The sequence below is a fragment of the Delphinapterus leucas genome, chromosome 2 (genome assembly GCF_059928025.1).
Source record: "Delphinapterus leucas isolate spDelLeu-1000000601 "Yukka" chromosome 2, BTC_Dleu_Yukka2, whole genome shotgun sequence".
In the NCBI taxonomy this organism is placed as follows: Eukaryota; Metazoa; Chordata; class Mammalia; order Artiodactyla; family Monodontidae; genus Delphinapterus; species Delphinapterus leucas.
The window spans coordinates 179,967,085-179,990,049 of NC_143130.1; the positions used below are offsets into that span (position 1 = coordinate 179,967,085).

Here is a 22,965-nt window from a genome sequence, read left to right on the forward strand (position 1 = left end):
GCTGGTACTGGCAGATGGATCGCTTCCTTGCTGTGGTGGGCAGTGGCGCTCAGCCCCTCCTGCCCTGGTGCCAGCCAGCTGAGGAAGGAGGAGTGGGCGGGAAGGAGGGGGCGGCCGCTGTGCAGGCCTCCCTCCCCCGTGGGGGCTGAGTCACACCTTCTCTGGGGCTCAGAGGGGAGCTCCCAGGACGCAGCCCACTGGCAGGTGCGGAGTTCACCCTGGATCCCCAGGCCCCTACCTGTGCCACGCCAAGCCCGCGCCGGCCTTGAGGTGCAGGGCACACTGGTGCAGGCTGGGCTGGGCGGCTGGCCGGGTGAGGGGCTGAGGCTGGCCCCGAGAGGAGAGGCCGCCCTTGGACCCCCAAGCCCGTGATCCCAGGAGGATTGTGTCCCCCCAGCCAGGGTGCCCGTGTGGTGTGTGAGGGTCCCGGGCTGGTCCCGGCACCTGGTGCTGAGAAACACCAGCCTCTGCCCGGGGTGTGTCCGGCGGGGCCCCTGGGGAGGCGGGGAGCTGGGGGCTGCCACCAGCACTGGGGCGGCCGGCGCCCTCTCACTGCTTTTTGTTGCATTTTCCCTCCCCTCTGTGAGGTTGTCACAGACGAGGGGCTCGGGGCTCGGGGGGGGGGAGCTGTGCCGGGCAAGGGGTGGGTGGGGGGGTGGGTGCTGGCACCGCCCTTCCCCGAGTGGGTGAGGCACGTGCGGTCACACCGGGCCTCCAGGAGCCCCAGGTTCTCGCTGTGCAGAAGCCCTGGCCCCAGGGAGGGGGAGTCAGGCCGACAGGCTCAGGCCAGCGGGGTCCCAGCAGCTGAAGGGGATGCGGGACCCAGTGTCCCCTGTGCACGTGGGCTCCGCTACGTGGCCCTGCAGTGGCAGTGTTAGGACCTAGCAGGGACGGTGGTCCTCACACCACCTTCCCTCCTCTCGGCCCCTCTGCGCATGGGGACAGCGGTCCCCTGGTGTCCAGTAGGCCCAGGTGGAAAGACTTGGGGTCCCATGGACTCTGAGGGGGATGGGCTGGCCGGGCAGGGCGGCGTGGGCCTGCTCTGTCTCCGTAAACCCCCCTCTGCAGCCATAACTCCTGGCTGGTGGCCTCGCTCCCACCCGCCGCCGTCTTATCTGCTCGCCCAGCTGGGGCCGGGGCCCGAAATTGAAGGACGCCTCTCGCTGCTGACGGCCGCCCTCCTCCCAAGCCCATCCCCCAGAGCCCCCGCGTCTCCCACCCTCCCAGCTCCCTGTGAAAGGGCAGCACGTGTCTGGAACGTTCCTCAGTTTATTATCATATGAGAATTGCTCTGGTGGAAACAGCAGGAGGCCCGCAGGCTTGCAACCCCCTCCACGCGACCGGGTTGGTGGAGGAGCCCTGGGCGGGGGCCCTGGAGCCCGCATTCCCCTCCAGGCTCTGCACCTGACTCTGGGCAGCCTTGGGCAAGGCCCTTTCCCTCCCTGGGCCTCAGTTTCCCTGGGCTGGACAATGGGGCCTCCTTGGTACCTGCTCCCTCAGCCCGGCCTCTGCTCGAGGCTGCCATGTGCGAGGGGCCGAGAGAATGGGACCCTGGGCTCAGCGCCGGGCTCCTGAGGGTCGAAGGCCAGGCCTGCCGCCCAGATGCCTGCCCCCTGCCCATGGCTGGAGCAGAAGGCCTGGGAGGCCTTTGGTCCCCGCAGAGCAGCAGCCTTTAGACGCACGGAGAGGCTGATCCTCTGGGGAGTTCTCGGCATGGCAGGCACTGACCCCACGGAATTGCCCCCTTCACGCTCCACGGGGCTTAGGAGCCGCCCTGGGCGTGGAGAGCGGGCTGGGCTCACGTTAGGCCTCTGAGACTTTGGCGTGAATGAGATGGAGGTTTTCTTTCCCCAAAGGTTAGGGATCCAGAAGACTCATTCATTCATTCATTCACTGACTTGCTGGGCCGTGGGCCAGGTCGGTGCCCAGTAAGGGGCTCGTGAGGCTGGCTGGTCAGAGGATGCCGCCCTGACTGCTCCTGGGACCCAGGATTGCAGGTTCCTGGTGATCCCCCAGCTCTGCCCCGTCTGCTGTGCTTCTTGCTGTTGCACGTGCCGTGCCCTCTGCCTGGAAGGCCCTTCCTCCACCTGCCCTTCCCCTCTCCTGCACTGGCGTGGCCTGCTGGGCTCTGGAGGCCTCTGTCCCTGCAGGGTCCTCTTTGCCCCCTGAACCCCACGCCTGCCACGGGGGCTGGCTCAGGCTGGAGCTGCGCCCCTCGCCTGAGCGAGCTGGGAGAGGGGGCAGGGGACGGGACTCCGGAGGCACCAGACAGAGGCCGGGGGGTCCGGGGAGGCTGGGCCGGGACCGTGGCCTGCAGATGGCTGGAAGGTGTGCATTCGGTCCCTCTGTCCTCACAGTCAACCGGGAGCTGGTGCGGAAGGTCCGTGGGCAGGGCCGGCTGGTGGTGCACAGCAGCATGGAGCGCGACGTGGGCCTGCTGCGCCTCTACCCCGGGATCCCCGCCACCCTGGTAGGGACCCCGGCTCAGCCCCCACGGTGCCTGCCTCCTGTACCCCCTCCCCTCCCCACCTTCGTGTCACTGGGACCTGCACCCCCTCTGCTGCCTTCTCAGCCCGTTCACCTTATTTGTGACCTGGGCTTGTCCCCGCGGATGTCACAGCACCGGGTTCCGAGGGCTCCTCTGAGGCTGAGGGAGTGTGGCCCTGGACTCTGCTCTTTCTTGTGGCCGCTCTGGTGGTCCCTGCCGTCCACCCCTTGGCCACCAGCTGTTCCTGGGGCGGACAAAGCGCCTGCCTCCGTCCTGCCCAGTGAGTCAGGCCCAGATGCTGGGCTGCCAGTTGGATGGAGGGGTCTCGGGTAAAAGCGTCTCTGGGCATCTCTGGCACTGAGTGCGGGGCTGCAGGGGCTCAGAACACGCTTGCTTCAGTGCTGTGACCGGCAGGGCACTGCAGCCCCCTCTTCTACCCTACACACGTGGCTTCCCAGGTGTGTCGCTATACCTGGGGTGGCCTGGCATCGGGCTGCCTTTAACCTCTGGGCCACAGTCTGTGAACTGGAGCCTGCTCCCCTCCCAGGGCGCTGGGGACAGACTGGGCAGAGCCGCGTTGGGACCAGAAGGGTTTTGCTGGAGGCGCGCTCCAGTGAGGGCTGCCCTCGAAGATGAGGGTCGTCCCGGGGGCTGGTGGCTGGATCCCACGCACAGGTCTCACGTCGTATAGTAGCCAGAGGCCACTGCACGAGGCTGCCATCTTAAGTGGGGCTTAGCTGCACAGGCTCCTTCTGGGAAAGCATGCCGGCCTGTGAAGTCTTTCTAGAACATGCCGTAGCTGGGGGAGTGCAGAGCCATAAGCTGCGCCGAGCTCAGGCGGGGGGACGGGACCCCCAGGGCTTCGCTCGACGGGGACTTCTGGGCTGTCGGGGCAGGGCCTGCTGCTGGTGACCTAGTCTCCAGCGGCAGCGGGTCCTGGTCTCCAGTCTCCCCGTTCCCGGGTACCTGCCAGCAACAGGTCTGCTTTCACCTTTGGTCTCTACCTGGAGAAGCAGAGGGAGCCGATGGCAGTTCTGAGAGGCTCTGATGGGGGCACAGCCAGAGGGCTGGACGCCTGCTGCACATGTCAGCAGCTTGGCCTCTGGGCTCCCCCGTGTAGCAGGTTCAGGGACAGACAGTGCTCAGCCCTGGGGCCTCTGTGCTGACACAGGGCATGGTTGAGCTGGGCAACAGGTGTCCCCGCAGGGTGGACTCTGAGGGGACCATCCTTGTTCGAGGTAAACCCCAGGCCCTGTCCTCTTCTTCTTCTTTTTTTTTTAAAATTAATTAATTAATTTTTGCCTGTGTTGGGTCTTCGTTGCTGCACGTGGGCTTTCTCTAGTTGTGGCGAGCGGGGGCTGCTCTTCGTTGCGGTGTGTGGGCTTCCCATTGCGGTGGCTTCTCTTGTTGCAGAGCATGGGTTCTAGGAGCGCGGGCTTCAGTAGTTGTGGCACTGCGGGCTCAGTAGTTGTGGCGTGCGGGTTCTAGAGCGCAGGCTCAGTAGTTGTGGCTCACGGGCTTAGTTGCTCCACAGCATGTTGGATCTTCCTGGACCGGGGCTCGAACCTGTGTTCCCTGCACTGGCAGGTGAACTCTTAACCACTGCGCCACCAGGGAAGCCCCCGTCCCCTGTCTTCCGAGTGGAGCCTTGCAGCCTTGTGGGATGTGCGGACAGCACCCTGGCCTAAGCTGAACCCTGCATGTGTGTTTAGCTGCAGGGCCCTTTCCCCACACACTGGCTTGCTGGGAGCATCCCCTGCATGTGTGTTTAGCTGCAGGGCCCTTTCCCCACATGCTGGCTTGCTGGGAGCATCACCTGTTGTGTGTCAGACGGGGCAGAGCTTTGGACCGGATGGAGGGGCCAGGGGCCGGGAGGGGCGGTGTGGTGGCCCAGCTGGGATGGGGGGCCCTTCACTCCGTGAGACCTTTGATGGCCCTTTCTCATCTCCAGCTGGCTCCTTGTGACCTCTGACCCATTTCCACGGTGTTTGTGGCCTTAACACTTAGAAGGGGACAAGGTTCCCTTTGGGGGGATGTGTTGGGGAGCGTGGCGGGCACCGAGGGTGCAGGGCCAGCCTGTTGGTCCCCATTGCTGGAGCAGGAAGCCAGGCCCCTCACCCTCGCCTCCTGGCCCCCGCAGGTCCGGGTCTTCCTGCAACCCCCCCTAAAGGGCGTGGTCATGGAAACCTTCGGATCGGGAAACGGGCCCACCAAGCCCGACCTGCTTCAGGAGCTGCGGGTGGCAGCTGAGCGAGGCCTGGTCATCGTCAACTGCACCCACTGCCTTCAGGGCGCCGTCACCTCAGACTATGGCGCTGGCACGGTGGGGCGGGGACACCGAGGCCTTGGGAGGGAGGGCAGGGGCAAGTCTGGCTGTGACCCCGTGCCCCATCGTCCGCCGGTGCCTCCGTTCCTGCAGGCCCTGGCGGGAGCCGGCACCATCTCAGGCTCCGACATGACATCGGAGGCGGCCCTGGCCAAGCTGTCGTATGTGCTTGGCCTGCCGGGGCTGAGCCTGGATGGCAGGAAGGAGGTGCGTGCCCCTCCGGCTGGGGACCCGGGCCCACACTGGTGGGCGGTGGGGCCCAGTCCGGGGGATGTGTGCCTGGGTTTGGAAGGGGGGCGAGGACGGGGGGGCTCCCCCGAACGGTTGCCAACCCCAAGCCCGGGCACTGCCTGTCCTCACCTCGAGGAGCCCCAGGTCTGGCTTGGGCTGAGGATCCCCAAACTGCTCCCAGGGTATCCCCTCCCTCTTGCTTTTCAGGCTGGCCTCAGACACGGCTGTCCCCGGGCCCTGGGGCTGGGCAGAGGCCACAGGGGCCTGGGGAGACCCTGGGCTGGAGGGCTGGAGGGTGGGGCCGGCCTGGTGTGGGGATCTGCCTGGGGTTAGGCTCCGGCCTCAGGCATGGAGCCCGAGGGAGGAGTTTCAGGCCCTGGGCAGCCCTCTCCCGGGGCCTGGCCTGCGAGGTTGGTCTGGGCTGCTGGGTCCGGGCCCTGATGGAGCTGGCCCGGCTCTCCGTGTGCCCCCCCGGCAGCTGCTGGCCAGGGACCTGCGCGGGGAGATGACGCTGCCTGCTGTGGACGAGCTCCGGCCCTCTCTGCGGGGCAGCACGCTGGGCCGCGGGGTTGCCCAGCTCCTTAGTCTGAGCCAGGTACTGTCCAGCGTGGGCGAGGGGGTCTGGGCGGTGGGTCCCTGAGGGATGGGCTCCCGCCCCCTGGCATTTTGGTGCCAGGAGCAGAAAACCACCAGGCACGAACTGGTTCTGGGCTCGGGGCCACAGTGGGGAGGGTTTGCAGGGACTCGTGGGCCAGTGTGTGGGAAGGGGCCAGGCAGTCGAGAGGGGCCCTTGCAGCGTGCACACGGTGCTCAGAACGTGGCCGCTCACCCGGTGGGGAGCCGGGCCGGGCCTGCTGGCCCTGGTGCAGGGCCGCCTCGTGAGGGGGGCGCTCTCAGGCAGCATGGGCGCTCCGTCCGTCCTGCTGCTGGCGGGAGAGAGGTGTCTGCTCTGGGGTCTCCCCGGGAAGAGGGGCCAGGCTTGGAGCTCCTTCCCCTTCTCAGCCAGGGTGCCCAGGCCCAGGAAGGGACCGAGGACTTGCTTTAGGGCCTGGGATCTGAGATTTAAGCTGGGCCAGGCTCACGGGGGTGACTGGGGCCTCCTGGTGCCCCACCTTACCACTACCCCCGGCACTGGCCTCTGGGAGAAGTGTTCAGACCTGGTGCACCTGGCAGGAGACGGGCACTGTGTCCCGTTGCTGACCCGGGTCACACCACGTGCCTCAGTTTCCCCTCTGCAGAGTGAGGGTGGGAGAGTGGAGAGTGGCGGGAACTTAACCTGCTTGCCAGGGATGGGCAGCAGCCAGACGTGTGCGGCCTGTCGTCACAGTGGATGCCTCGGGCCTTAATGACTCCAGATCTCAGGCCCCGCCATGGTGCCTGGCGCGGGGATGCCTACGGGGGCCTCTGATGGGACCCCCAGCCGTCTGGCGCCTTGGGGAGCTGTTAGGCGACCCATGGAATTCCCAGCACGGGGTCCAGGCGTCCCTTCCTGCTGGGGAGGGCCAGGCACCCCTTCCCACCCTCCCCCAGGCAGGTGCCCTATGAGTTACCCCTGCCTCCTGGCCCGCAGGAGAGGCAGGCGAGGACATGGGTCTCAGCGGGCGGGTGGCAGGCCCCGGTCACACAGCTGATGGGACAGAGCCAGGTGTTGGCCTGTGTCCTGCCTGGACTTTGCTCCCAGGGCTGGGGGTCCCGAGTAGGCCTCGGGTGTGGTGCCTAGCCCCTTCCTTTTACCATGTTGAGACTTGAGGGGGCGCTGGACCCCATCCTGGGACTCACTGCCGACACGGTGCGTGGGCCAGCAGGGTTCCCACGGGCCCTGCGCCCCACCTCTGCCCACCTGTTCCCCTGCTCCTGGCCCTGCCCACTCCTGGGGGTGGTGAGGACCCCAGGAAGCGGCAGGGGTCCCAAGGTGCTGCGGCGCCCCCTCACCCCAGGAGGCTGAGGATGTGCGAGATGCCCTGGCACCCAGCCTGGCCTGCGCCGCGGCCCACGCCGGCGACCTGGAGGCCCTGCAGGCGCTTGCAGAGCTGGTGAGACCCCTGCCCGCCTTCGGGGACCAGCTCCAGCTGCACCAGGCCCCGGGGGGTGGGGCGCTGCCCAGATGTGGGCAGGACTGCCTGTCCCGGGGCTTGCTCACCTCCCTGCAGCCGAGGGGGGCACGTGGCTGTGTCAGGCCCCCCTTGGGTGCACCCCGACCCTGTCCCTTCCCTGTGGCCTACCTGGCCCTGTCCGGCCTCCCCTCAGTGGGTGGTGATCCCTTGCACCGCCCCAGGGCAGTGACCTGAGCCTGGAGGACTTTGGTGGTCAAACTCCGCTGCACTCGGCTGCCCGAGGGGGCCAGGCTGGGGTGGTCACCATGCTGTTGCAGAGAGGGCTGGACGTGAACGCACGGGACAAGGATGGCCTCAGCCCGCTGCTGCTGGCCGTGAGGGGCAGGTACTGGGCTGGGGGGGCGGGCACTGTGGCGGATGTGCGGGCAGGGGTGCCGTGTGGGGCAGGGCCTGGACAGGAATGCCTCAGAGGGGGCCTTCAGTGTGCCTGTGGTCACACAGCATGCCCAGGCAAAGCCAGGTGGGACCAAGGACGCTTGCTTCCTGGAGCCTCGCCCACCTCCAGCTGGGCCCTAGGCACTAGCGGTGACCTTGCCAGGTGTGAACAGGGCCCAGACTGGGAGGCCTGACTCTGGGCAGGGTGGTCAGGGAGGGCTTCCTGGAGGTGACCACCAAGCTGAGCCAGGCAGGCCCGGCAAGGCCCTGGCACGGAATTTCTAGAAAAGAAAAACGCTTACAGAGCACAAGGGGTCTCATGTGTGTTCCCTCCGTCCTCCACCTGAGGGGCTGGGGGTGGGGCAAGGGGAGAAACCCCCAACCCAGCACTGGGATGGAGCAGGTACAGAGCAGGTGACATAGTGCCAGACGTTGGGCTGGGTGAGCACAGGTCCCCAAGGGGGCAGGCTCAGCATGCATGCTAGTGGGGGGGGTCCCCCAAGCTGGCCCCATCCAACAAACCCTGGCTTTTTAGGGCAGGGCCCCAGCCTGGGTTTTATTGGGGGCCCCCGCCCAAGTGGAGAGTTGCAGAGCTGAGCTCTTGCTGAGGCCCGAGGGCCCTGGGCAGTCATTGTGGGCACCTGACGTCTGGTTCCTTCTAAGGAGGAGCAGAGGCCCCCTGCCCTGCAACCAAGGCCAGAGGCTGGGGCCCCCTGGAGGGGCCACCCTGTGTGCTCACCTGTGACGTGCACTGCAGGCTGGGGCGGCGGCACCTTGCAGGGCGGGTTGTGTGAGGATCGACGTGAAGGAAAACACACGAGCTGGTGGTCACCACCCGGGAGCCGGGGTCACAGGCTCTGACCCCTTCCCTTGGGGTTGGGCCTGGCGGGCGGGCAGCCAGCCAGCCGAGGCTGGAGGAGCAGGCATCGGGGCTGGTGAACACCTGTACCCGTGTCCTCTGCTGGGGTGGCTGTCTCCTTGCCCTCCCAGGCCCGCCTGGCGTCTCTCCGAGGGGCAGGCCTCTCCTGCTCTGACGGACAGTTGGAACTCACGGCGGATGGGCACGGTGGGGCCTGGTAGCCACTTGGCCCTGCATTCTAGGGGCTTACGTTGCTCCGAGGCCTGGAACTTTCTGGGAAGACCTAGGGGCAGGGGCGGGACCACTCCCCCACCTGTTTCCCCGTCCCCTGCCCGGCAGCTGGGAGGGGCATCACATACATGTGTGTGTGAGCGCACTGGTGAGCACGGGTGTGAGGGTGTGTCTGGGACACGGGGATCACAGGCCTTGCTTTCCATCTCTTGTAGTCTTGCTGTTTCCGAATGCAGAGCTGGTCTCAGTTTAGCATCTGCCACAGGCCCCGGGCCCTCCCCAGGGGCTCTCGGCCTGCAGGACCCTGGGTTATTTCTGGGGGTCTCATGAGTCCTATGGAGAGCCCAGGCCACCAGACCGCTCGGCTCAGTCCTGGGCCAGGGCGCCTCACCCTTGGGGCAGTGGGCAGTGGGGTAGCCCCTCCCTCTCAGCCTCCTGGGAGCATCAAAGGGTTCTCAGAACAGGCGGGGGACCGAGGGGGAGGGCTTCACGTGGGGTGTGCCCGTGGCGCCCAGGCCAGGTGATCTGGCTGGAGACTCTGCGGCTCACACTTGGGTGTGGGTGGCAGCATGGTGAGCTCACCCCGTCCTGGTCCCACCCGCTCGTCCCCAGCTGGCTGTCACGGCAGCTCCCTCGCCTCCCGAACCGGTCTCCCGGCTCACCCCCCAGCGGGCCCTGCTGTGCCCTGGAGGGGCTGGCCTCACCCTGGAGGGCTCCGGGGGGGGTGGGGGGGCCCCACTCTCCTCCCCAGCTCCCTAAAAGTGGGGTGACCATGCAGTTGATGGTACACCCCCAAACTCGGGGCTCTGTGCTCTCTGTTCCTGGGCTCGGAGCAGGTGCCTCGACACCCACAGGCCTCTGGGCCCTGCTCCGGGCCAGCCTGACGCCCATGTTCTTCCGTCAATGTCTCATGCCCACCCCATCCCCAAGGGCAGACTACCGGCCCAAGGGATTCCGTTTTCCCAGACTCGGCCCTGGCGGGTGTGAGCTCGGCAGGGAGGCTCCTCCAGTGTGGGCCGTCCGAAGGTGCCCAGAGCGGGGCCTCGGGGCCTTTGGCGGGGGTGCTGCGGACGGAGGTGCTGCACAGCCAGGGCTGACTGACCGCCCCCCCGGCGTGGGTCTGGGTGCTGGGGACCGAGGTGGGGTGGCCCTAGTCTGGGGAGGGTGGGTTCCTGGTCTTGGGCACAGGACAAGGCCCTGCTGGCGTCTCGCAGAGGCTGCGGCGGGCAGGCGGTCACCACGCTGTTTCTCACGGCAGGCATCAGGGTGTCATTGGGCTGCTGCGGGCGGCTGGGGCCTGCCTGTCCCCCCAGGAACTGGAGGACTCGGGGACAGAGCTCTGCAGGTGAGGGTCGCAGGCGTACCTGTGCTTCCCAGGACGTGGGCTTCAGAGCGGGGAGAGCCCATCGTGCACCAGCTGGGCCCTTGGAGCACTTGAGGGTGGGGTTTGTTCCTAGAAGAGGGAGCAGTCCAGCAAGGGGGTGTGTGTGAGCGTGTGCGTGAGTGTGTGTGGGTAGAGGAGGGCCGTGGAGGGGTCGGCTGGGAGGGTGCCTGGGTGTGGGCTCGGGGGAGCCTGGGCTGCGTTTGGGGAGGTTGGGGGCACGGGGTGGGGGCAGGGCAGTCGGCAGCTCTCACGCGTGGCCGTGCTCCCCCGTGGGGAGGACACCAAGGCCCAGCAGCTGCCCTGCCCTGGTCGGCGTTCGGCTGCCAGCTGCCAGCAGGACTCTGACCTCAGCCGCTCTGAGTGACCACCAGGCAGACCTGGGGAGGCTGAGGCCCGGGAGGGGTGGTGGTAGGCTGGGCAGGGGGCAGGCAGCCTCCGCTCCTTCCTCCGTCCCCTGGGACCCTCCCCGTGGCGCTGCAGATGTTCTGTTGCTGGCTCCCCCCCACCCCGCCCTGCCCACCAGCCCCTCCTGTGTCCAGCCCGGGCTGCCCTGGGCAGGTCTGAGGCCTCGAGGAGGGGAGGGGCCGAGGGGGGGCAGGCTGGGGGCTGGAAGCGCCTTGGAAGTCAGAGCCCCCAGGCGTGGGCTGGGTGACAAGGGCGGTGTCTTAGACCGTGGCTGCTGTGGTGTGAGGAGGGGTGGCTGCCTGCTCTCCAGGAAGAGGACCTGAAGCTCTGGCCCCCTCGTCCCCACCGGCCAGCATCCCCCCACCCCCGAGCCTTGGAGGCCCCCGTCCTAGACACAGTGGGGTGGAGAGAGCCCACTGGCCCCAGCCTCAGCCCCTCCCTCCCTGGAGTGCAGCGTCCCTGGGGGGACGAATCCTGCTGGCTGACCTGCCTCTTCTCAGCACCGACAGGGCTAAGGCGGGCGGGGCTGGGGGGTCTCAGACGTGCGGGATGGTGGCGGGGCCCAGGCGGGGAGGGTCTTGGCTCTGAAGGGACTTCTGGGGTGATTTGGTTCAGAGCTGCACCCCAGGTGGGCCTCGATGGCTCCGTTGACAGATGGGGAAACAGGCAGAGGGGGGAAGTGGCAGCCAGCTCCCACGGGAGTGGGTCATCCGACCTGAGCTGCTTGGCTGGATTTGTTGGGGGCCCTTGGCCAGCTCTTCCAGGAGGTGAGTGTGTGTGGGAACCAGCGTGAGAGGCCTGCAGGCAGATCTGGGGGCGGGGCGGGTGGTGGTGCCGTCAGCGTGATTCACCTCAGGGATGACCCAGCGCCGCTTCGGGGGCTGCTGCTGCCGTTTCCTGACCCAGAGGGAGTCCCTAGGGCCCCGTTGGGGGATGGCCCTTCTGCCCGGCAGTCCTGGCCAGCACACCTGGCTTGGACCCCTTCCCTGCCTGGTCCCAGGGTGAGAGCAAAGGGAGGATGCAGACGACCCCACGAGGGCCCGGGAGGTGCGCTGTGAGTCCCCCGCCACCTCCCTAGGGCAGGCAGGCCCAGGCCCCCTCCTAGCCAGGACCCCCCCATGCGGCCTGCCTCTGTGGGCCCCGCCAGGGAGAGCTGTGTTGTGAAATATGAAACTGGCGGGCGGCACTCAGCCGGTGGGGTGTGTGTGGTGTGCACGTGCACGCGTGTGCGTGCATCCTCACGCGTGTGCCTTCGTGTGCGCACCCTTGACCTGAGTCCCAGTCACCCCTGCTGGGTGAAACCAGACTCCAGGCCGTCAGCTGGCCCGCAGCGACTCCTGCGCTCCTGCCCCAGGGCTCGGGCACTGCTGGGTCAGCTGTTTGGGGCTGGCTTTGCAAAAGTGCCGGTGGGCAGATGGACGTGTGCCCGGTGGTCTCTGACGGCTCCCCGTCCTCCGCTCCCCCTCCCAGGCTGGCATCCAGGGCAGACTGTGAAGGCCTGCGGGCATGGTGGCAGGCAGGGGCCGACCTGAGGCAGCCGGGCTATGATGGGCGCAGCGCCCTGCACGTCGTGAGTGCCAACAGTGCCCTCTGAGGCCACCTCGTCCAGGAAGGCCTCCCTGACAGCTCCATTGGCTCCCGCTTCCCAAATGCCCAACTCCTGCTCTCCGGGTGGATGCACTTCATATGCGGGAACCACAGGGGTGGGAGGGCTGTCCCTTTTCCTGTCCCAGGTTCCCTCCCAGGGCCGAGACCTGTGGGGACAAGGGCAACGGAGGAGTCATGGGGTCCTTGGTACATGGGTGGGAGGGCAGCCTGGTGGGCCACTGGGGGTGGGAGGCGGGGTTCAGGGCCAGGCTGCTGGTCCGAATCCCTGAGGCAGCCCCTCCCGCATTCCCCTTCACCCACCCTGCAGGCAGAGGCAGCTGGGAGCCTGGAAGTGGTGGCCCTTCTGCAGAGCCTTCAGGGTGGGGTTGGTGACCAGGCCCTGGGCCCAGTAAGTCCCCCAGCCCCCTGTGGGGTTGGACCTGGTGGGGACTGTGTCCTGGGGACAGAGCCGGTCTAAGTCAGTGGGGCCTGCAGAGCCCCTCCTGTGGGTGGGGCGCACCCTCTGTGGGAAGCTGCAAACTGCCTGGAGGGAGGGCCAACCCCAGACCCCCTGCTTCCGTCCTGTCAGGCCGCCCCATAGTGCACCCTGCCCCATGGCGCACCCTGCCGCGGCACTGGAGGCCCCAGCCATGGTCAAGAAGCTCCCCGAGCCTGGAGGGGGCCTGCCCGCCCTGCCCCGCCCCACCAGGACCAGCACCCACTGGGCTGGGTGGGCCAGGTTCCAGCTGACTCCCCACCCCCACCCCATCAGCTGGCCTTCCGGAAAACTCTCCAGGCTGGTTGGGTTTGCTCAGGTCCTTGGGTCCCTCCCCTGTGAAAGCCTGCTTCCCACTGACAGGTGCCCGGGCTTGTCTGTCTGCTCTGCCTCCATACAGTATCTGGGCCTCCACTCCTCTAGAGACCTCCCGTTGTCAGGAAGCGCTGCCTGGTGTCTAACCTGAAGCTGTCCTGCTGCAGTGTAAGCCACTCCTTCCTGTTGAGACCTGCCGGAAGGATGACGGCAGGCCCACCCCCGCGGCTCTGACTGTGCTGTGTGCCCCCTTCCCCTGCCCCCCTCCTCGCTGCTGGAGCTGCTTCCCATTCTGTTTGCAGAATGCAGCCTAAAGGTCTTTGTTGGGTAGAGTGGCAATAAAATCTCTCTGAGGGCCATTCCCTCCCGAGATCCCCAAAGCCCGGCTCCAGTGGGTCTGTCTGGGTCCCAGGACCGTGGGTATGTGTGTGGGGTGTCAGGCCCCAGGCTCTGGGTCACCCTGGGGGTGAGGGACGCCCCGCCAATCCTTCCCAAGGCACCAGGAGTGAGTGTAAGTGTGGGCCCCTGGGTGGGGTGGGCAGGCTGTTCCCTCCCCAGACAGCCTCTGCCCCATCTCCTCTCCTCCCAGACCTCCTCTTGAAGCTTGGGGTCACCTCCTCCAGGCAGCCCCCACCCACATCTTCTTCTGCTGAACTCTCCTCATGGAGACCATCTCTCTATCTCTCCCGGTGCCCCTCGTCCGTTCTTCACGGGGGCCTCTGCGGTGTGCCGGCCCCTTGGCCCCATTCATTGCAGCCCCTGATCTGCTGGTAGCGCGGGACCTGCTGCCTCTTATGAGCCAGGCCCATCCTGGGGAGCCTGGGTGGGCGGGAGCGCCCTGCTGTGCGCAGGTGTGGGATGGGCAGGGCAGGCCCGGGCCTGGTGGGTGTGGCTCTCTGAGGCCAGTGTCACTGCCTTACCAGAGGCCCCGCTGGGGCTGAAATCAGGTGTTTGGACCCACGGCCTGAACTGGAAGCACCGGAAGCAGTCCGGTGGGGCGACAAGGGCATGACCTTGGGCCTGGGCTGGCCTGAGGCCTCCCGCCCCCGCCCCGCCCCTGGCCCTGCTGGGCGCGAGGAGCCTCCCCGCTCCAGGTCCCCCACCACCTTGGCCCCTCGCTAACTGCCCCCATAAGGACTGCCTTCAATCTGTCCGTCTGGCCCCTGAGCTGGGGGCTCAGGAAGCCGCTGGGCCCAACCTGAGGGCAAGGGTGACCCTAAAGAGCTCTCCCTTGCACCCACCATGCAGCTTCTCCCAGAGGCGCTGGGCCGGGGGCGGCTCCGCCCGCACCCCCAGGCTTCTCAGCCCGGTTCCCAGGCCCGGCCTGGCAGCCTTCCAGATCTTGCCCAGACACGGGTGTGCCTGGGCCTTGCACAAACAGGTGACACCACACGAGCGTGGTGGGGCCCCATACCCTGACGACAGCCCAGTGAGCGGGGGCCTGGGGGGAAGAGGGACCCTGGGGCTCCAGAGCCGGGAGCCCCTGCAGTTGCCGGTGGGCTGGGACCCTCAGAAGGCCAGAGGGTGGCAGGACCATTGGACAAATACCTGGACAATTGGAGAGCACCTTCCGCATCCCACTGCCGGTACCCATCCCCACGTCCTCCGTGGCGCCCGGCACACAGCAGCTCACCAGACACAGCCATCCCCTTTGGCTCTGCTGCCAAGGGACGGGGGACCGGATGGGGCAGAGCCTGTGCTCACGGCCACGCCACACTCAGCGCGTCTCCCAGGCCCCGCGGAGCCCAGATCGTGAGAGCTGCAGTGCCTCAAGTTACCCCACGTGGGCCCTCCCTCCCAGAAAGCCGGCCAGTGGAGGAGTGCCCACTGGAACCCGGTGTCCCAGGGCGAGAGCACTCGCTGCACTGGCTTTTCCCCAAGTGGGTCATCGAGGGCAGGGGAGAGGCTTCTGCCAGCTCCCCTCCAGGCCCCCACTTCTCAGGCCCCTCCCCACACTTGGGGGATGCAGAGCCCCACAATGAGCGGCTCCTGGACTGGGCAGGTGTCCCAGGAAGCTCTGGAAAGTCTCAGACATCTGTCTGAAAAGTTCCCCAGGGCCATTCCTCAGAGAGTGGCCAAGTCGCAGCAGGGGAGTAAGGGGCCGCCCTCCTCGCCCCCAGCGCTGCGCAAGGTGGGGGCAGGGGGATAGCCCTGCGAATAACAAAGTTGAAGGGTCACCTGCCAGGCGCTAGCTTCCATCCCGCGACGCCCCCGAATGGGCACCAGCCCATCTTCCTTCCCACTTTACAGCTGAAGAAACTAAGGCCCAGGCCTGTGCTCAGGGTCCCAGGCGGGCACGTGGCAGAGCTGGGCTACCAGCCCGCCTGGCACTGCACCGGCCCCCTCACCCCTTGAAGGTAGTGCCACCGGGAGAGGTCGCCGGGCTGGTGGGAAATGCGGGAGTGAGGCGAGCTCGGCGAGGGCGGGGTACACGTGCAAGGCGCCCAGATCCCCTCGGGGTCTCAGAGGGGCCGGAGCTGCGTGGCTCGCACCCGGTGATTTCACTTGGGGTGGCGCTTCGGCTCCCAACAGCCCATCTCCTGTCACTGGGATCCCAGGGTTATCGCTGGGAAACATCTCTCATTTAGGCCGTTATCCACGTTTACCCAGTGTCTTCTGTCCTTAGATTTCTCAGTCAGGGCCGCCCTCACCCCAGCTACAGGTCACACCTCAATACCTCCTGCTGCGAGTGGGGGCCCCAGGCACTGGTACTGGTCACCTCTTCCTCTCCACTCTTACCAGTCCCCTCTGGTGCCGGCGACGGTGGCAGTGTGGAGGGAGAGGTCTGCCCCGGACTGGGCTGCACCAGGGCCGAGAACAGGGGACAGGAGAGGTGGGGTCTTTCCGCCCATGCAGTGACGGGGGTGCGCGTGTGGGGGGGTGGGGGTGGGGGGTGGGGGGGCAGGAGCTCCCAAGCTCATTGTCTTGGCTACACCCCTCTGTGCCCCCTCCCCCAGCTCCTGCCCACACACGCTGCCACTCAGGCCTGTAGGCTCAGCAGAGACGTGGGCTGTGGGGTCCCAGCTCCACCGTGGAGCGCCGTGTGACCTCTGAGAGGCCACTGCCTCTCTCTGAGCCTCAGTTTCCCCAACTGCAAATGGAAACGATGAAACCTTTGCTACTCACTTTACTGGGTGGTGGTGCAGGTAAACCACACACAGCATGTGTGACAAGGTCTAGAGGGTCCGTCACAACTCGGTGGCTGCATCCCGACCTGGGACCAGCCTGGGCTCCCGAGCCCAGAGGACACGGGGGTGCAGCTGGTGGCGCGGCCTTGTGTGGCCACCCTGGACTTAGCCAAACGATGGTGACCACCACCCGCCGCCCCCCCACCCCCGGGCCGCACCAGTGGCTCAGGGTTTGGGCCGAGGACTTTAGGGGTCACCTCCCTCCAAATTTTCTCTTTCCTAAAGCTTGGATTCTGCCATTAGCCCCCAGCGGGCAGCTCTGCTGCCCCAACATGTCCAGGTGACTAAAGTGGGCAGGCCGGGGTGCACGGGGCTGCGGGGTGCCGGCCCAGGGCTCTGCCGGGCGTGGAGGGGACGGGGACAGGAATGTTGTGCCCTGGCTCCCCTGCCACCCAGGGTGGGGAGTGTGGGCGCAGGATGGGGCTTCCAGCGTGGGCTCTGAGGAGGGGTCTGGGCTGCCCTCCTTACCCTCTGGGAGGAGACAGGGTCTGAGAACCAGAAACCTGCCGGCGCGTCCTCACCCTCCCTCTAGTTTCACTTTCCATTTGTTCCCTTCCTCCCCTCTCCCACGAAGTTCCCTTTGAAGTGAGAAGGGACACGGATGGGCGTGTCCAGCCGGCCCTCCCGCCACCCATGGGCGGTACCCGGGTCCCGGGCTTCTGCCGGCTCCGGTCCTCACCTGGGCACCAATTCGGCTGCCGTCCCCACCTCCCCGCAGTGAGCCCGGGCGCCCCGGGTCCCTGGCGGGACGGTGCGGGTATGGTCCCCGGGCCCGGAGCGTGGACCCCAGGGGCACTGGGGGCAGCGGGCCGGGCGGGGCCGGGAGGCCGGTGAGTCAGGGCCACCCCCGCGTGGGCGCGCCGAGCAGGTACCGGGGCCGCGGACGACCGGCCGCGCGACCTGCCGGCCCGGGAGCCGCCCCGCCCGGAAAAACCGGTCGGGCCGGCGCGGCCCGGGCGCATTCCGGCGGCGGGGGAGGGCGGCCACCAGCTTAAAAGGCGCTGCGGCACTGGCCGCCGCCGCACGGACGCACCGCCGGGCATCGCGGGGCCGTGGGCAGAGGGGACGCGCCGCCGGGACGGCTGGGCTTGCGGGGGCTCGTCGGGCGCGGTCGGTCGGTCGGGGCTGGGTCCGGCTGCCGCGCTCCCCCTGCGTGTCCGGGCGTCGGGGCGCGCGGCCGGGGTCCCGGGCGGCGGGGCTCTTCTCTCCACAGCGCGGCGGACGCGGATCGCGCGCTGGGTTCAGTGGTTCTTAACAGTTCAACAGTTCTGTAGCGCAATTGTGAAATGTTTAGGACCACTAGACCCGGCGGGCCTGCACGCAGCGACAGCAATGGAGCGGCCCACGCGCGGCCCGGGAGCAGGGCCAGGGGCGGGGGCGCCTGGAAGGAGACCTCGGACCCTGCGCCGCGCACCCTAGGCCGGCCCAGGCCCTCTGCACCTCGCCCGGCAGACCCCGAGGCCGGGCCTGGGGCCGAGCGCAGCGGGAGGCGGCGGGGCGTGATGGCGCCGAGCGCTGGGAAGCGCTGGGAAGGGCTGGGAAGCGCTGGGAGGCGCTGGGAAGCCCTGGGAAGCCCTGGGAAGGGCTGGGGTTTGGGCGCGCCGGGCCCACGCTCCTGGCGCGCTGCCTGCGCGGAGAAGCCACTGCTGTCCTCCTGTAGCCCGAGCACCCCCCCACCCCTTCGACACTTAAAACTCCGTCGGCTTCCCAGCCGGGCCCTGGCGGTGGCCGCGCGGGGTGAAGGAGCTCTCCTAGCCCTCGGCCTCCCGGTCCTGGTGACGCGGAGGCCGCGCCCTCCGGGGCGGGAGTGGGTCGTGGGCTCGGGCTTGCTGGTGGAGAGCTGGAGCCTTCGCTTCGCAGAGGGCCCGTGCGGGGCGATTGCAGGGGCCCAGTGACAGCGTGTGGAATGAATGAAGGACCCCCAGGGACAGAAACGTGTGGGGGGGAGGAAGTTGGGAGACCACGCCCCAGGTAGGGGAACAGGCCCGCGGACTCGGTGGGCCGGACCGCCTTGGCCAGGGCGTCCCCTCTGCAGTGCGTCCTGGGAGCACGCGCCCGATAGGTCCCGTGGGAGCCGCGGGAGCCCGCGTATCTCTGGGAGGGGCTGGCCCCAGCGGGGGCTCAGCAAAGTGTCACCCCATTCCCACCTCCCGCCAGGGCGAGGCGTCCCTCCCGGAGGATGAGACTGACCTGCCCGGGAGCCTGCCTGGCCCGCGGGTGTGGCGCCACCCTCTGGGGAGGGAAGGTCCCTGCCTCCTTGGCCCCCGGGAGTAGGGGAGCCGAAGGGCAGCCTGGATGGCGGGTCGGACAGGCCTGGGTTTGAGGCCCACCGGAGGCGCGCGGACCAGCTGGATGGCTTTGGGCCAGTCACCAGCTCGTGAGTGTGGTGGTGGTGGTTCGCGGGGTGGGAGGGCGGATGCCAGCCCTCTACAGGGTGGATGTGAGGACAGGAGACGTGGTGTGGAGGGAGAGGCTGGCCGCACGCAGGATGTGGCCCCAGCCCAGGCTGTGGGCCCTCTGGCTGCCTGGGGGAGGGGTCGTGTACCCGGCATGAGGGTCCACCTTCCAGCCGGCACTTTCCCCCTTTGCTCAGTAAACTCTACTGCAGCTGCCTCTCGGGAGCACAGCAGGGCCAGGCCGGGTCCGCGGTGCTCTGAGGGGCCCAGAGGGTCTCAGCAAGGCTGCTGACGCTGTCTCCTGACCGCCAGTGGCAGCTTCATTCGACAGTGTTCTTCCTGCCCCACCTGCTGTGCCCCCAGCAGCCCAGAGGCAGGGGCTCCCCTGCTGGGGTCCAGGTGAGGGGTCATGGGGTGTTACCTAGTCTGTGGTCTGGAATCATTTTGTACGATGTGAATATATACATTACAGACTGATGAAAATAAACATATGTTCTAAAGCATCATCGTGTCCCGGGCTGGCTGTCCTTTCTCCCCCGGGCCTCGTCGTGGTCTCTTCTTCCTTCCAGCCCCAGAGGAAGAGAAATGAGGACACTTGTGTAGGGGGGTGGCCAGGTCCCCACCTGGCCTGGCTGCCAGCCTCTGCCTTGCCTCTGGCCCCGTGGTCTCCCAGCAAGCCCCTAGCCCCTGCCACCAGCTTTCTCTTAGTTGGGGAAGGGACACCTCCTGAAACCTTCTCCCACCTCCCTGACCCAGGCCCCTGGGCCCCTCCCCGCCTTCTGTTTTGAGCTGCTGCCTTGAAGAGCCGGGCTGGGGAGAGGGCTTGGTCCCGGGGCCCCAACTTCAGGTGGCTCCACCTGCTTCCAGCCTCACCCCATACTGGCGCCCGGCTGGCTGCTACCGTGCCCAGCCTGGCTGGACTCTGGTCACCGGGAGGGGCGAGGTTGGAGGGCTTAGGGGCTGAAGTGATGGAGGACCCTCCTCGGCCGTACCCACCCCCCTCCCCCATCCTGGCACAGACTGAGAGTCAGTCGTGGTTACAAGCCTTGTCGCCCATAAGCAAGTGACCGTGGCAATTCCCTCCTCTCAGAGAGCCCATTGTTTCCTCTGGCAGTGGGGCTGGTAGTGCCCATCTCGCGGGGCTCGCTGCAGGGCCACTCCCAGAGCGCTGATGTGGGGCAGAGCTAGAGCTTATCGCAGGGACGGTAATACCTCGTGTGGGAGGGCTGATGGGGGGAAGAGCCCAGGTAGCAATGGGGTGGGGTCTCAGCCCACGCCCCCTCGGTCCCTGGGGCTTTCTGTGACAAGCCCTGTCTCTGCTCACATACATTGGCCCCTGCCCCTGCCCCCCGACCCCTCTCCTCTCTCTGGCATTATGCCCAGGGTCCCCAGTACCCATTCTCTTTAGCAATGGAAGCCCCTAGTGTCCACTGGGCACTTGGCCCCCTGGGCTGCTAGTGTGGGGTTCTGGCCTGCCTCTACTTCCTCTTTCCCCTTTCCCCTTTCCGGGTGGAACCAGGCCACTGTGGTGCTAAGCCCGCCCTGGCCTTGCAGACAGAGGGCCACCCTGGGCCATGGCAGAGCCTCCCTGGATGAGGCTGACCAACTCATCAAGGTTTGCCTGGGACTTTCAGGTTTTAACACTGGAAATCTCATGTTCTGGGCGCCCTGTTTGTTCAGGGCAAACTGGGACAGCTGATCACCCCACCCTGGACTAGTTCGGGGGATCCACCACCCTGGTTCCTTGGACCACTTACCAGCTTGTCTTTTCCACAAGAGAAATTAACCTTCTGTTTTTTAAAGCCACTGTTATTTTGGTCTCTGTTAAAGTAGCTAAACCAGTCTTCTGAGCGAGTGGTCTCCAGCTTTGCCATGTGGCTGTCACCGGGAGGGCTGGTGAAGGTCACCAGGCCCAGGCTCAGAGCAGGATGGACGGGGAACCCACGCCTTGGCCAGGTTCCCAGGTGATTCTGATCGAGGCCCAAGGCCAGGAACCACTGTCTTAAGTGATTGATCTCAGCAAGAGAAAAGCATTGGAGGAATGAGGGTAGACAGACCCCGGAACCTGTGGCTTTTGCAGATGTCCCGAGCCTCTAATCCCCAGGGAAGCAAGAGCCCAGAACAGACACTGCCTGTCAGTCCCTCTGTCCCCAGCATCCCTGCCTGAGTCCCTAGGGCATGGGCAACCTGCTGGAGGCTCCCCCCAGGCTATAGTGAGTCTACATCCAAGTGCCCCTGAGGTTGAGAATCTTCATAGAGGAGGAGGGACAGATGACAGTTCCCTACTTTCTCCACATCCTTGGTGACTTGGTGAGTGTCCACTGCGACGGTGCTGTGGTTCTTGAAGACTGCGGGGCACACAGATGGCAGGGGACATGTCCAAGAGAGCTTCCCTCAAGCCCTCCAGTCGTTGGGGATCACTCTTTTTTTTTTTTTTTGAAGTCTTATTTTATTTTATTTTTTAATCATACCTCATCTAAAAAAATAGCTCTGAAATTGCAATGGATACTACTGAATACACATAGTTGATGACTTTAATCAGGCATTCTTTGTTTTTTTTTTTAACATCTTTATTGGAGTATAATTGCTTTACAATGGTGTGTTAGTTTCTGCTGTATAACAAAGTGAATCAGCTATACATATACATATATCCCCATATCTCCTCCCTCTTGCGTCTCCCTCCCACCCTCCCTATCCCACTCCTCTAGGTGGTCACAAAGCATCGAGCTGATCTCCCTGTGCTATGAGGCAGCTTCCCACGAGCTATCTATTTTACCTTTGTTAGTGTATATATGTCCACTCCACTCTCTCACTTTGTCCCAGCTTACCCTTCCCCCTCCCCGTGTCTTCAAGTCCATTCTCTACATCTGCGCCTTTATTCCTGTCCTGCCCCTGGGTTCTTCAGAACCATTTTTTTTTTTTAGATTCCATATACATGTGTTAGCATACGGTATTTGTTTTTCTCTTTCTGACTTACTTCACTCTGTATGACAGACTCTAGGTCCATCCACCTCACTACAAATAACTCAATTTCGTTCCTTTTTATGGCTGAGTAATATTCCATTGTATATGGGGATCACCCTTGTCTTTATTTTTTCAGTGTCTAAAGAGGTAATTAACGTATAGTAAAATCTACAATGTATGTTAAAAGCGTACAATCTGATGGCGTTTGCCCTATGCATACATCCATGAAACCATCTCCATTACCAAGGTAAGGAGCAGATCCACCCCCCAACGGGGTTAACGTGGCCCTTTGCGATTACTTCCTCCCTTCCCCAACGCCCCCCACCCCTGACACGAAGTTTTCTTTCTTGGAACATTTTCAAATGCAAATTCAATATCTTTAATGGATATAGGACTATTTGGTTTATCTATTTCTTCTCAGGGGAGTTTTATCAGTTTGTATCTTTCAAAGAATTTGTTTATTTAATCTAAGTTGTCAGATTTATTGGTATAAAGTTATTCATGATATTCCATTATTATTTGTTTGGCATCTGTAGCATCTGTGCAATGTCCCATCTCACATTCTTTTATTTTTTCAAAATTTTATTTATTTATTTATCTGCCCAGCATACGGGATCTTAGTTCCCCAACCAGGAATTGAACCTGTACCCCCCTGCAGTGGAAACTCGGAGTCTTAACTGCTGGACCGCCAGGGAAGTTCCCTCCCCTTCTTTTTTTTTTTTTTTTAAACCCAAACTCCCTGATGGTTTTCAGGGAGGATTTTTTTTTTTAAGATTTTTAAATTTATTATTTATTTTATTTATTTTTGGCTGGGTCAGATCTTAGTTGTGGCACCAGGATCTTCACTGAGTCATGAGGGATCTTTTGTTGTGGCACACAGGCTTCTGTCTAGTTGTGGTGTACGGTTTCCAGGGCGCGTGGGCTCTGTAGTTTGTGACATGCGGGCTCTCTCATTGAGGCGCACAAGCTCAGTAGTTGTGGCGCACGGGCTTAGTTGCCCCATGGCATGTGGGATCTCAGTTCCCTGACCAGGAATCGAACCTGCATCCCCTGCATTGTAAGGTGAATCCTTTACCACTGGACCACTAGGGAAGTCCCCCCTCCCGCCCTTAATATTGATGATTTTGTGTTTTCTCAGCCTGGCTAGAGGTTTATCATTTTTATTGATCATCTGAAAGAACCCACTGTGAGTTTGATTAATGTTCTCTATTATTTTTCTGTTTTCTATTTAATTGATTTCCACTCTTTTATCTCTGTTATTTCCCTTCTTCTACTTACTTTAGGTTTTGTTTTTCTTTTTGTTTTTTGTTCTGCTTTTCTAGCTTCTTCTTTTTTTTTTGCGGTACATGGGCCTCTCACTGTTGTGTGGCCTCTCCCGTTGTGGAGCACAGGCTCCGGATGCGCAGGCTCAGCGGCCATGGCTCACGGGCCCAGCCGCTCTGTGGCATGTGGGATCTTCCCGGACCGGGGCACGAACCCGTGTCCCCTGCATCGGCAGGCGAACTCTCAACCACTGCGCCACCAGGGAAGCCCTCTAGCTTCTTAAGATGGTGTCTGTTAGGCCATTTGAGGTTGACCCAAAGCTCCCTGAAGCTCTGTTCATTGT

At 64.5% G+C, this 22,965-nt stretch overlaps 2 protein-coding genes across 2 annotated transcripts in view; one reads left to right on the forward strand and one right to left on the reverse strand.

Annotated features, from left to right (window-relative positions):
* Positions 1-18,898, forward strand: part of ASPG (asparaginase) — a 29,317-nt gene extending 10,419 nt beyond the window's left edge. Inside the window, exons 7-15 of the mRNA XM_089908267.1 lie at positions 2,358-2,470; positions 4,629-4,811; positions 4,908-5,021; positions 5,524-5,640; positions 6,983-7,078; positions 7,321-7,484; positions 9,883-9,969; positions 12,329-12,409; positions 12,937-18,898. Of these exons, the coding sequence (XP_089764393.1) occupies positions 2,358-2,470; positions 4,629-4,811; positions 4,908-5,021; positions 5,524-5,640; positions 6,983-7,078; positions 7,321-7,484; positions 9,883-9,969; positions 12,329-12,409; positions 12,937-13,045 (1,064 nt within the window). The 3' untranslated portion in view covers positions 13,046-18,898. The remainder of the gene's footprint in view (positions 1-2,357; positions 2,471-4,628; positions 4,812-4,907; positions 5,022-5,523; positions 5,641-6,982; positions 7,079-7,320; positions 7,485-9,882; positions 9,970-12,328; positions 12,410-12,936) is intronic.
* Positions 8,253-18,806, reverse strand: LOC149750372 (uncharacterized). The gene is made up of 3 exons (XM_089906289.1): positions 18,702-18,806; positions 14,360-18,598; positions 8,253-10,077 (listed from the first exon to the last, which is right to left on the reverse strand). Exons 1-2 carry the CDS (start codon positions 18,804-18,806, stop codon positions 16,991-16,993), a joined length of 1,713 nt encoding a protein of 570 aa, XP_089762415.1. The 3' UTR covers positions 8,253-10,077; positions 14,360-16,990.
* Positions 18,899-22,965: the final 4,067 nt, after the last annotated feature.

Coding starts and splice junctions, on each gene's coding strand:
- LOC149750372 (XM_089906289.1), bottom strand. CDS start 18,806: ATGACCCCTCACCTGGACCCCAGCAGGGGAGCCCCTGCCTCTGGGCTG. Junction 18,599..18,701: donor GAATGAAGCTGCCACTGGCG/GTCAGGAGACAG, acceptor CAGCTGCAGTAG/AGTTTACTGAGCAAAGGGGG.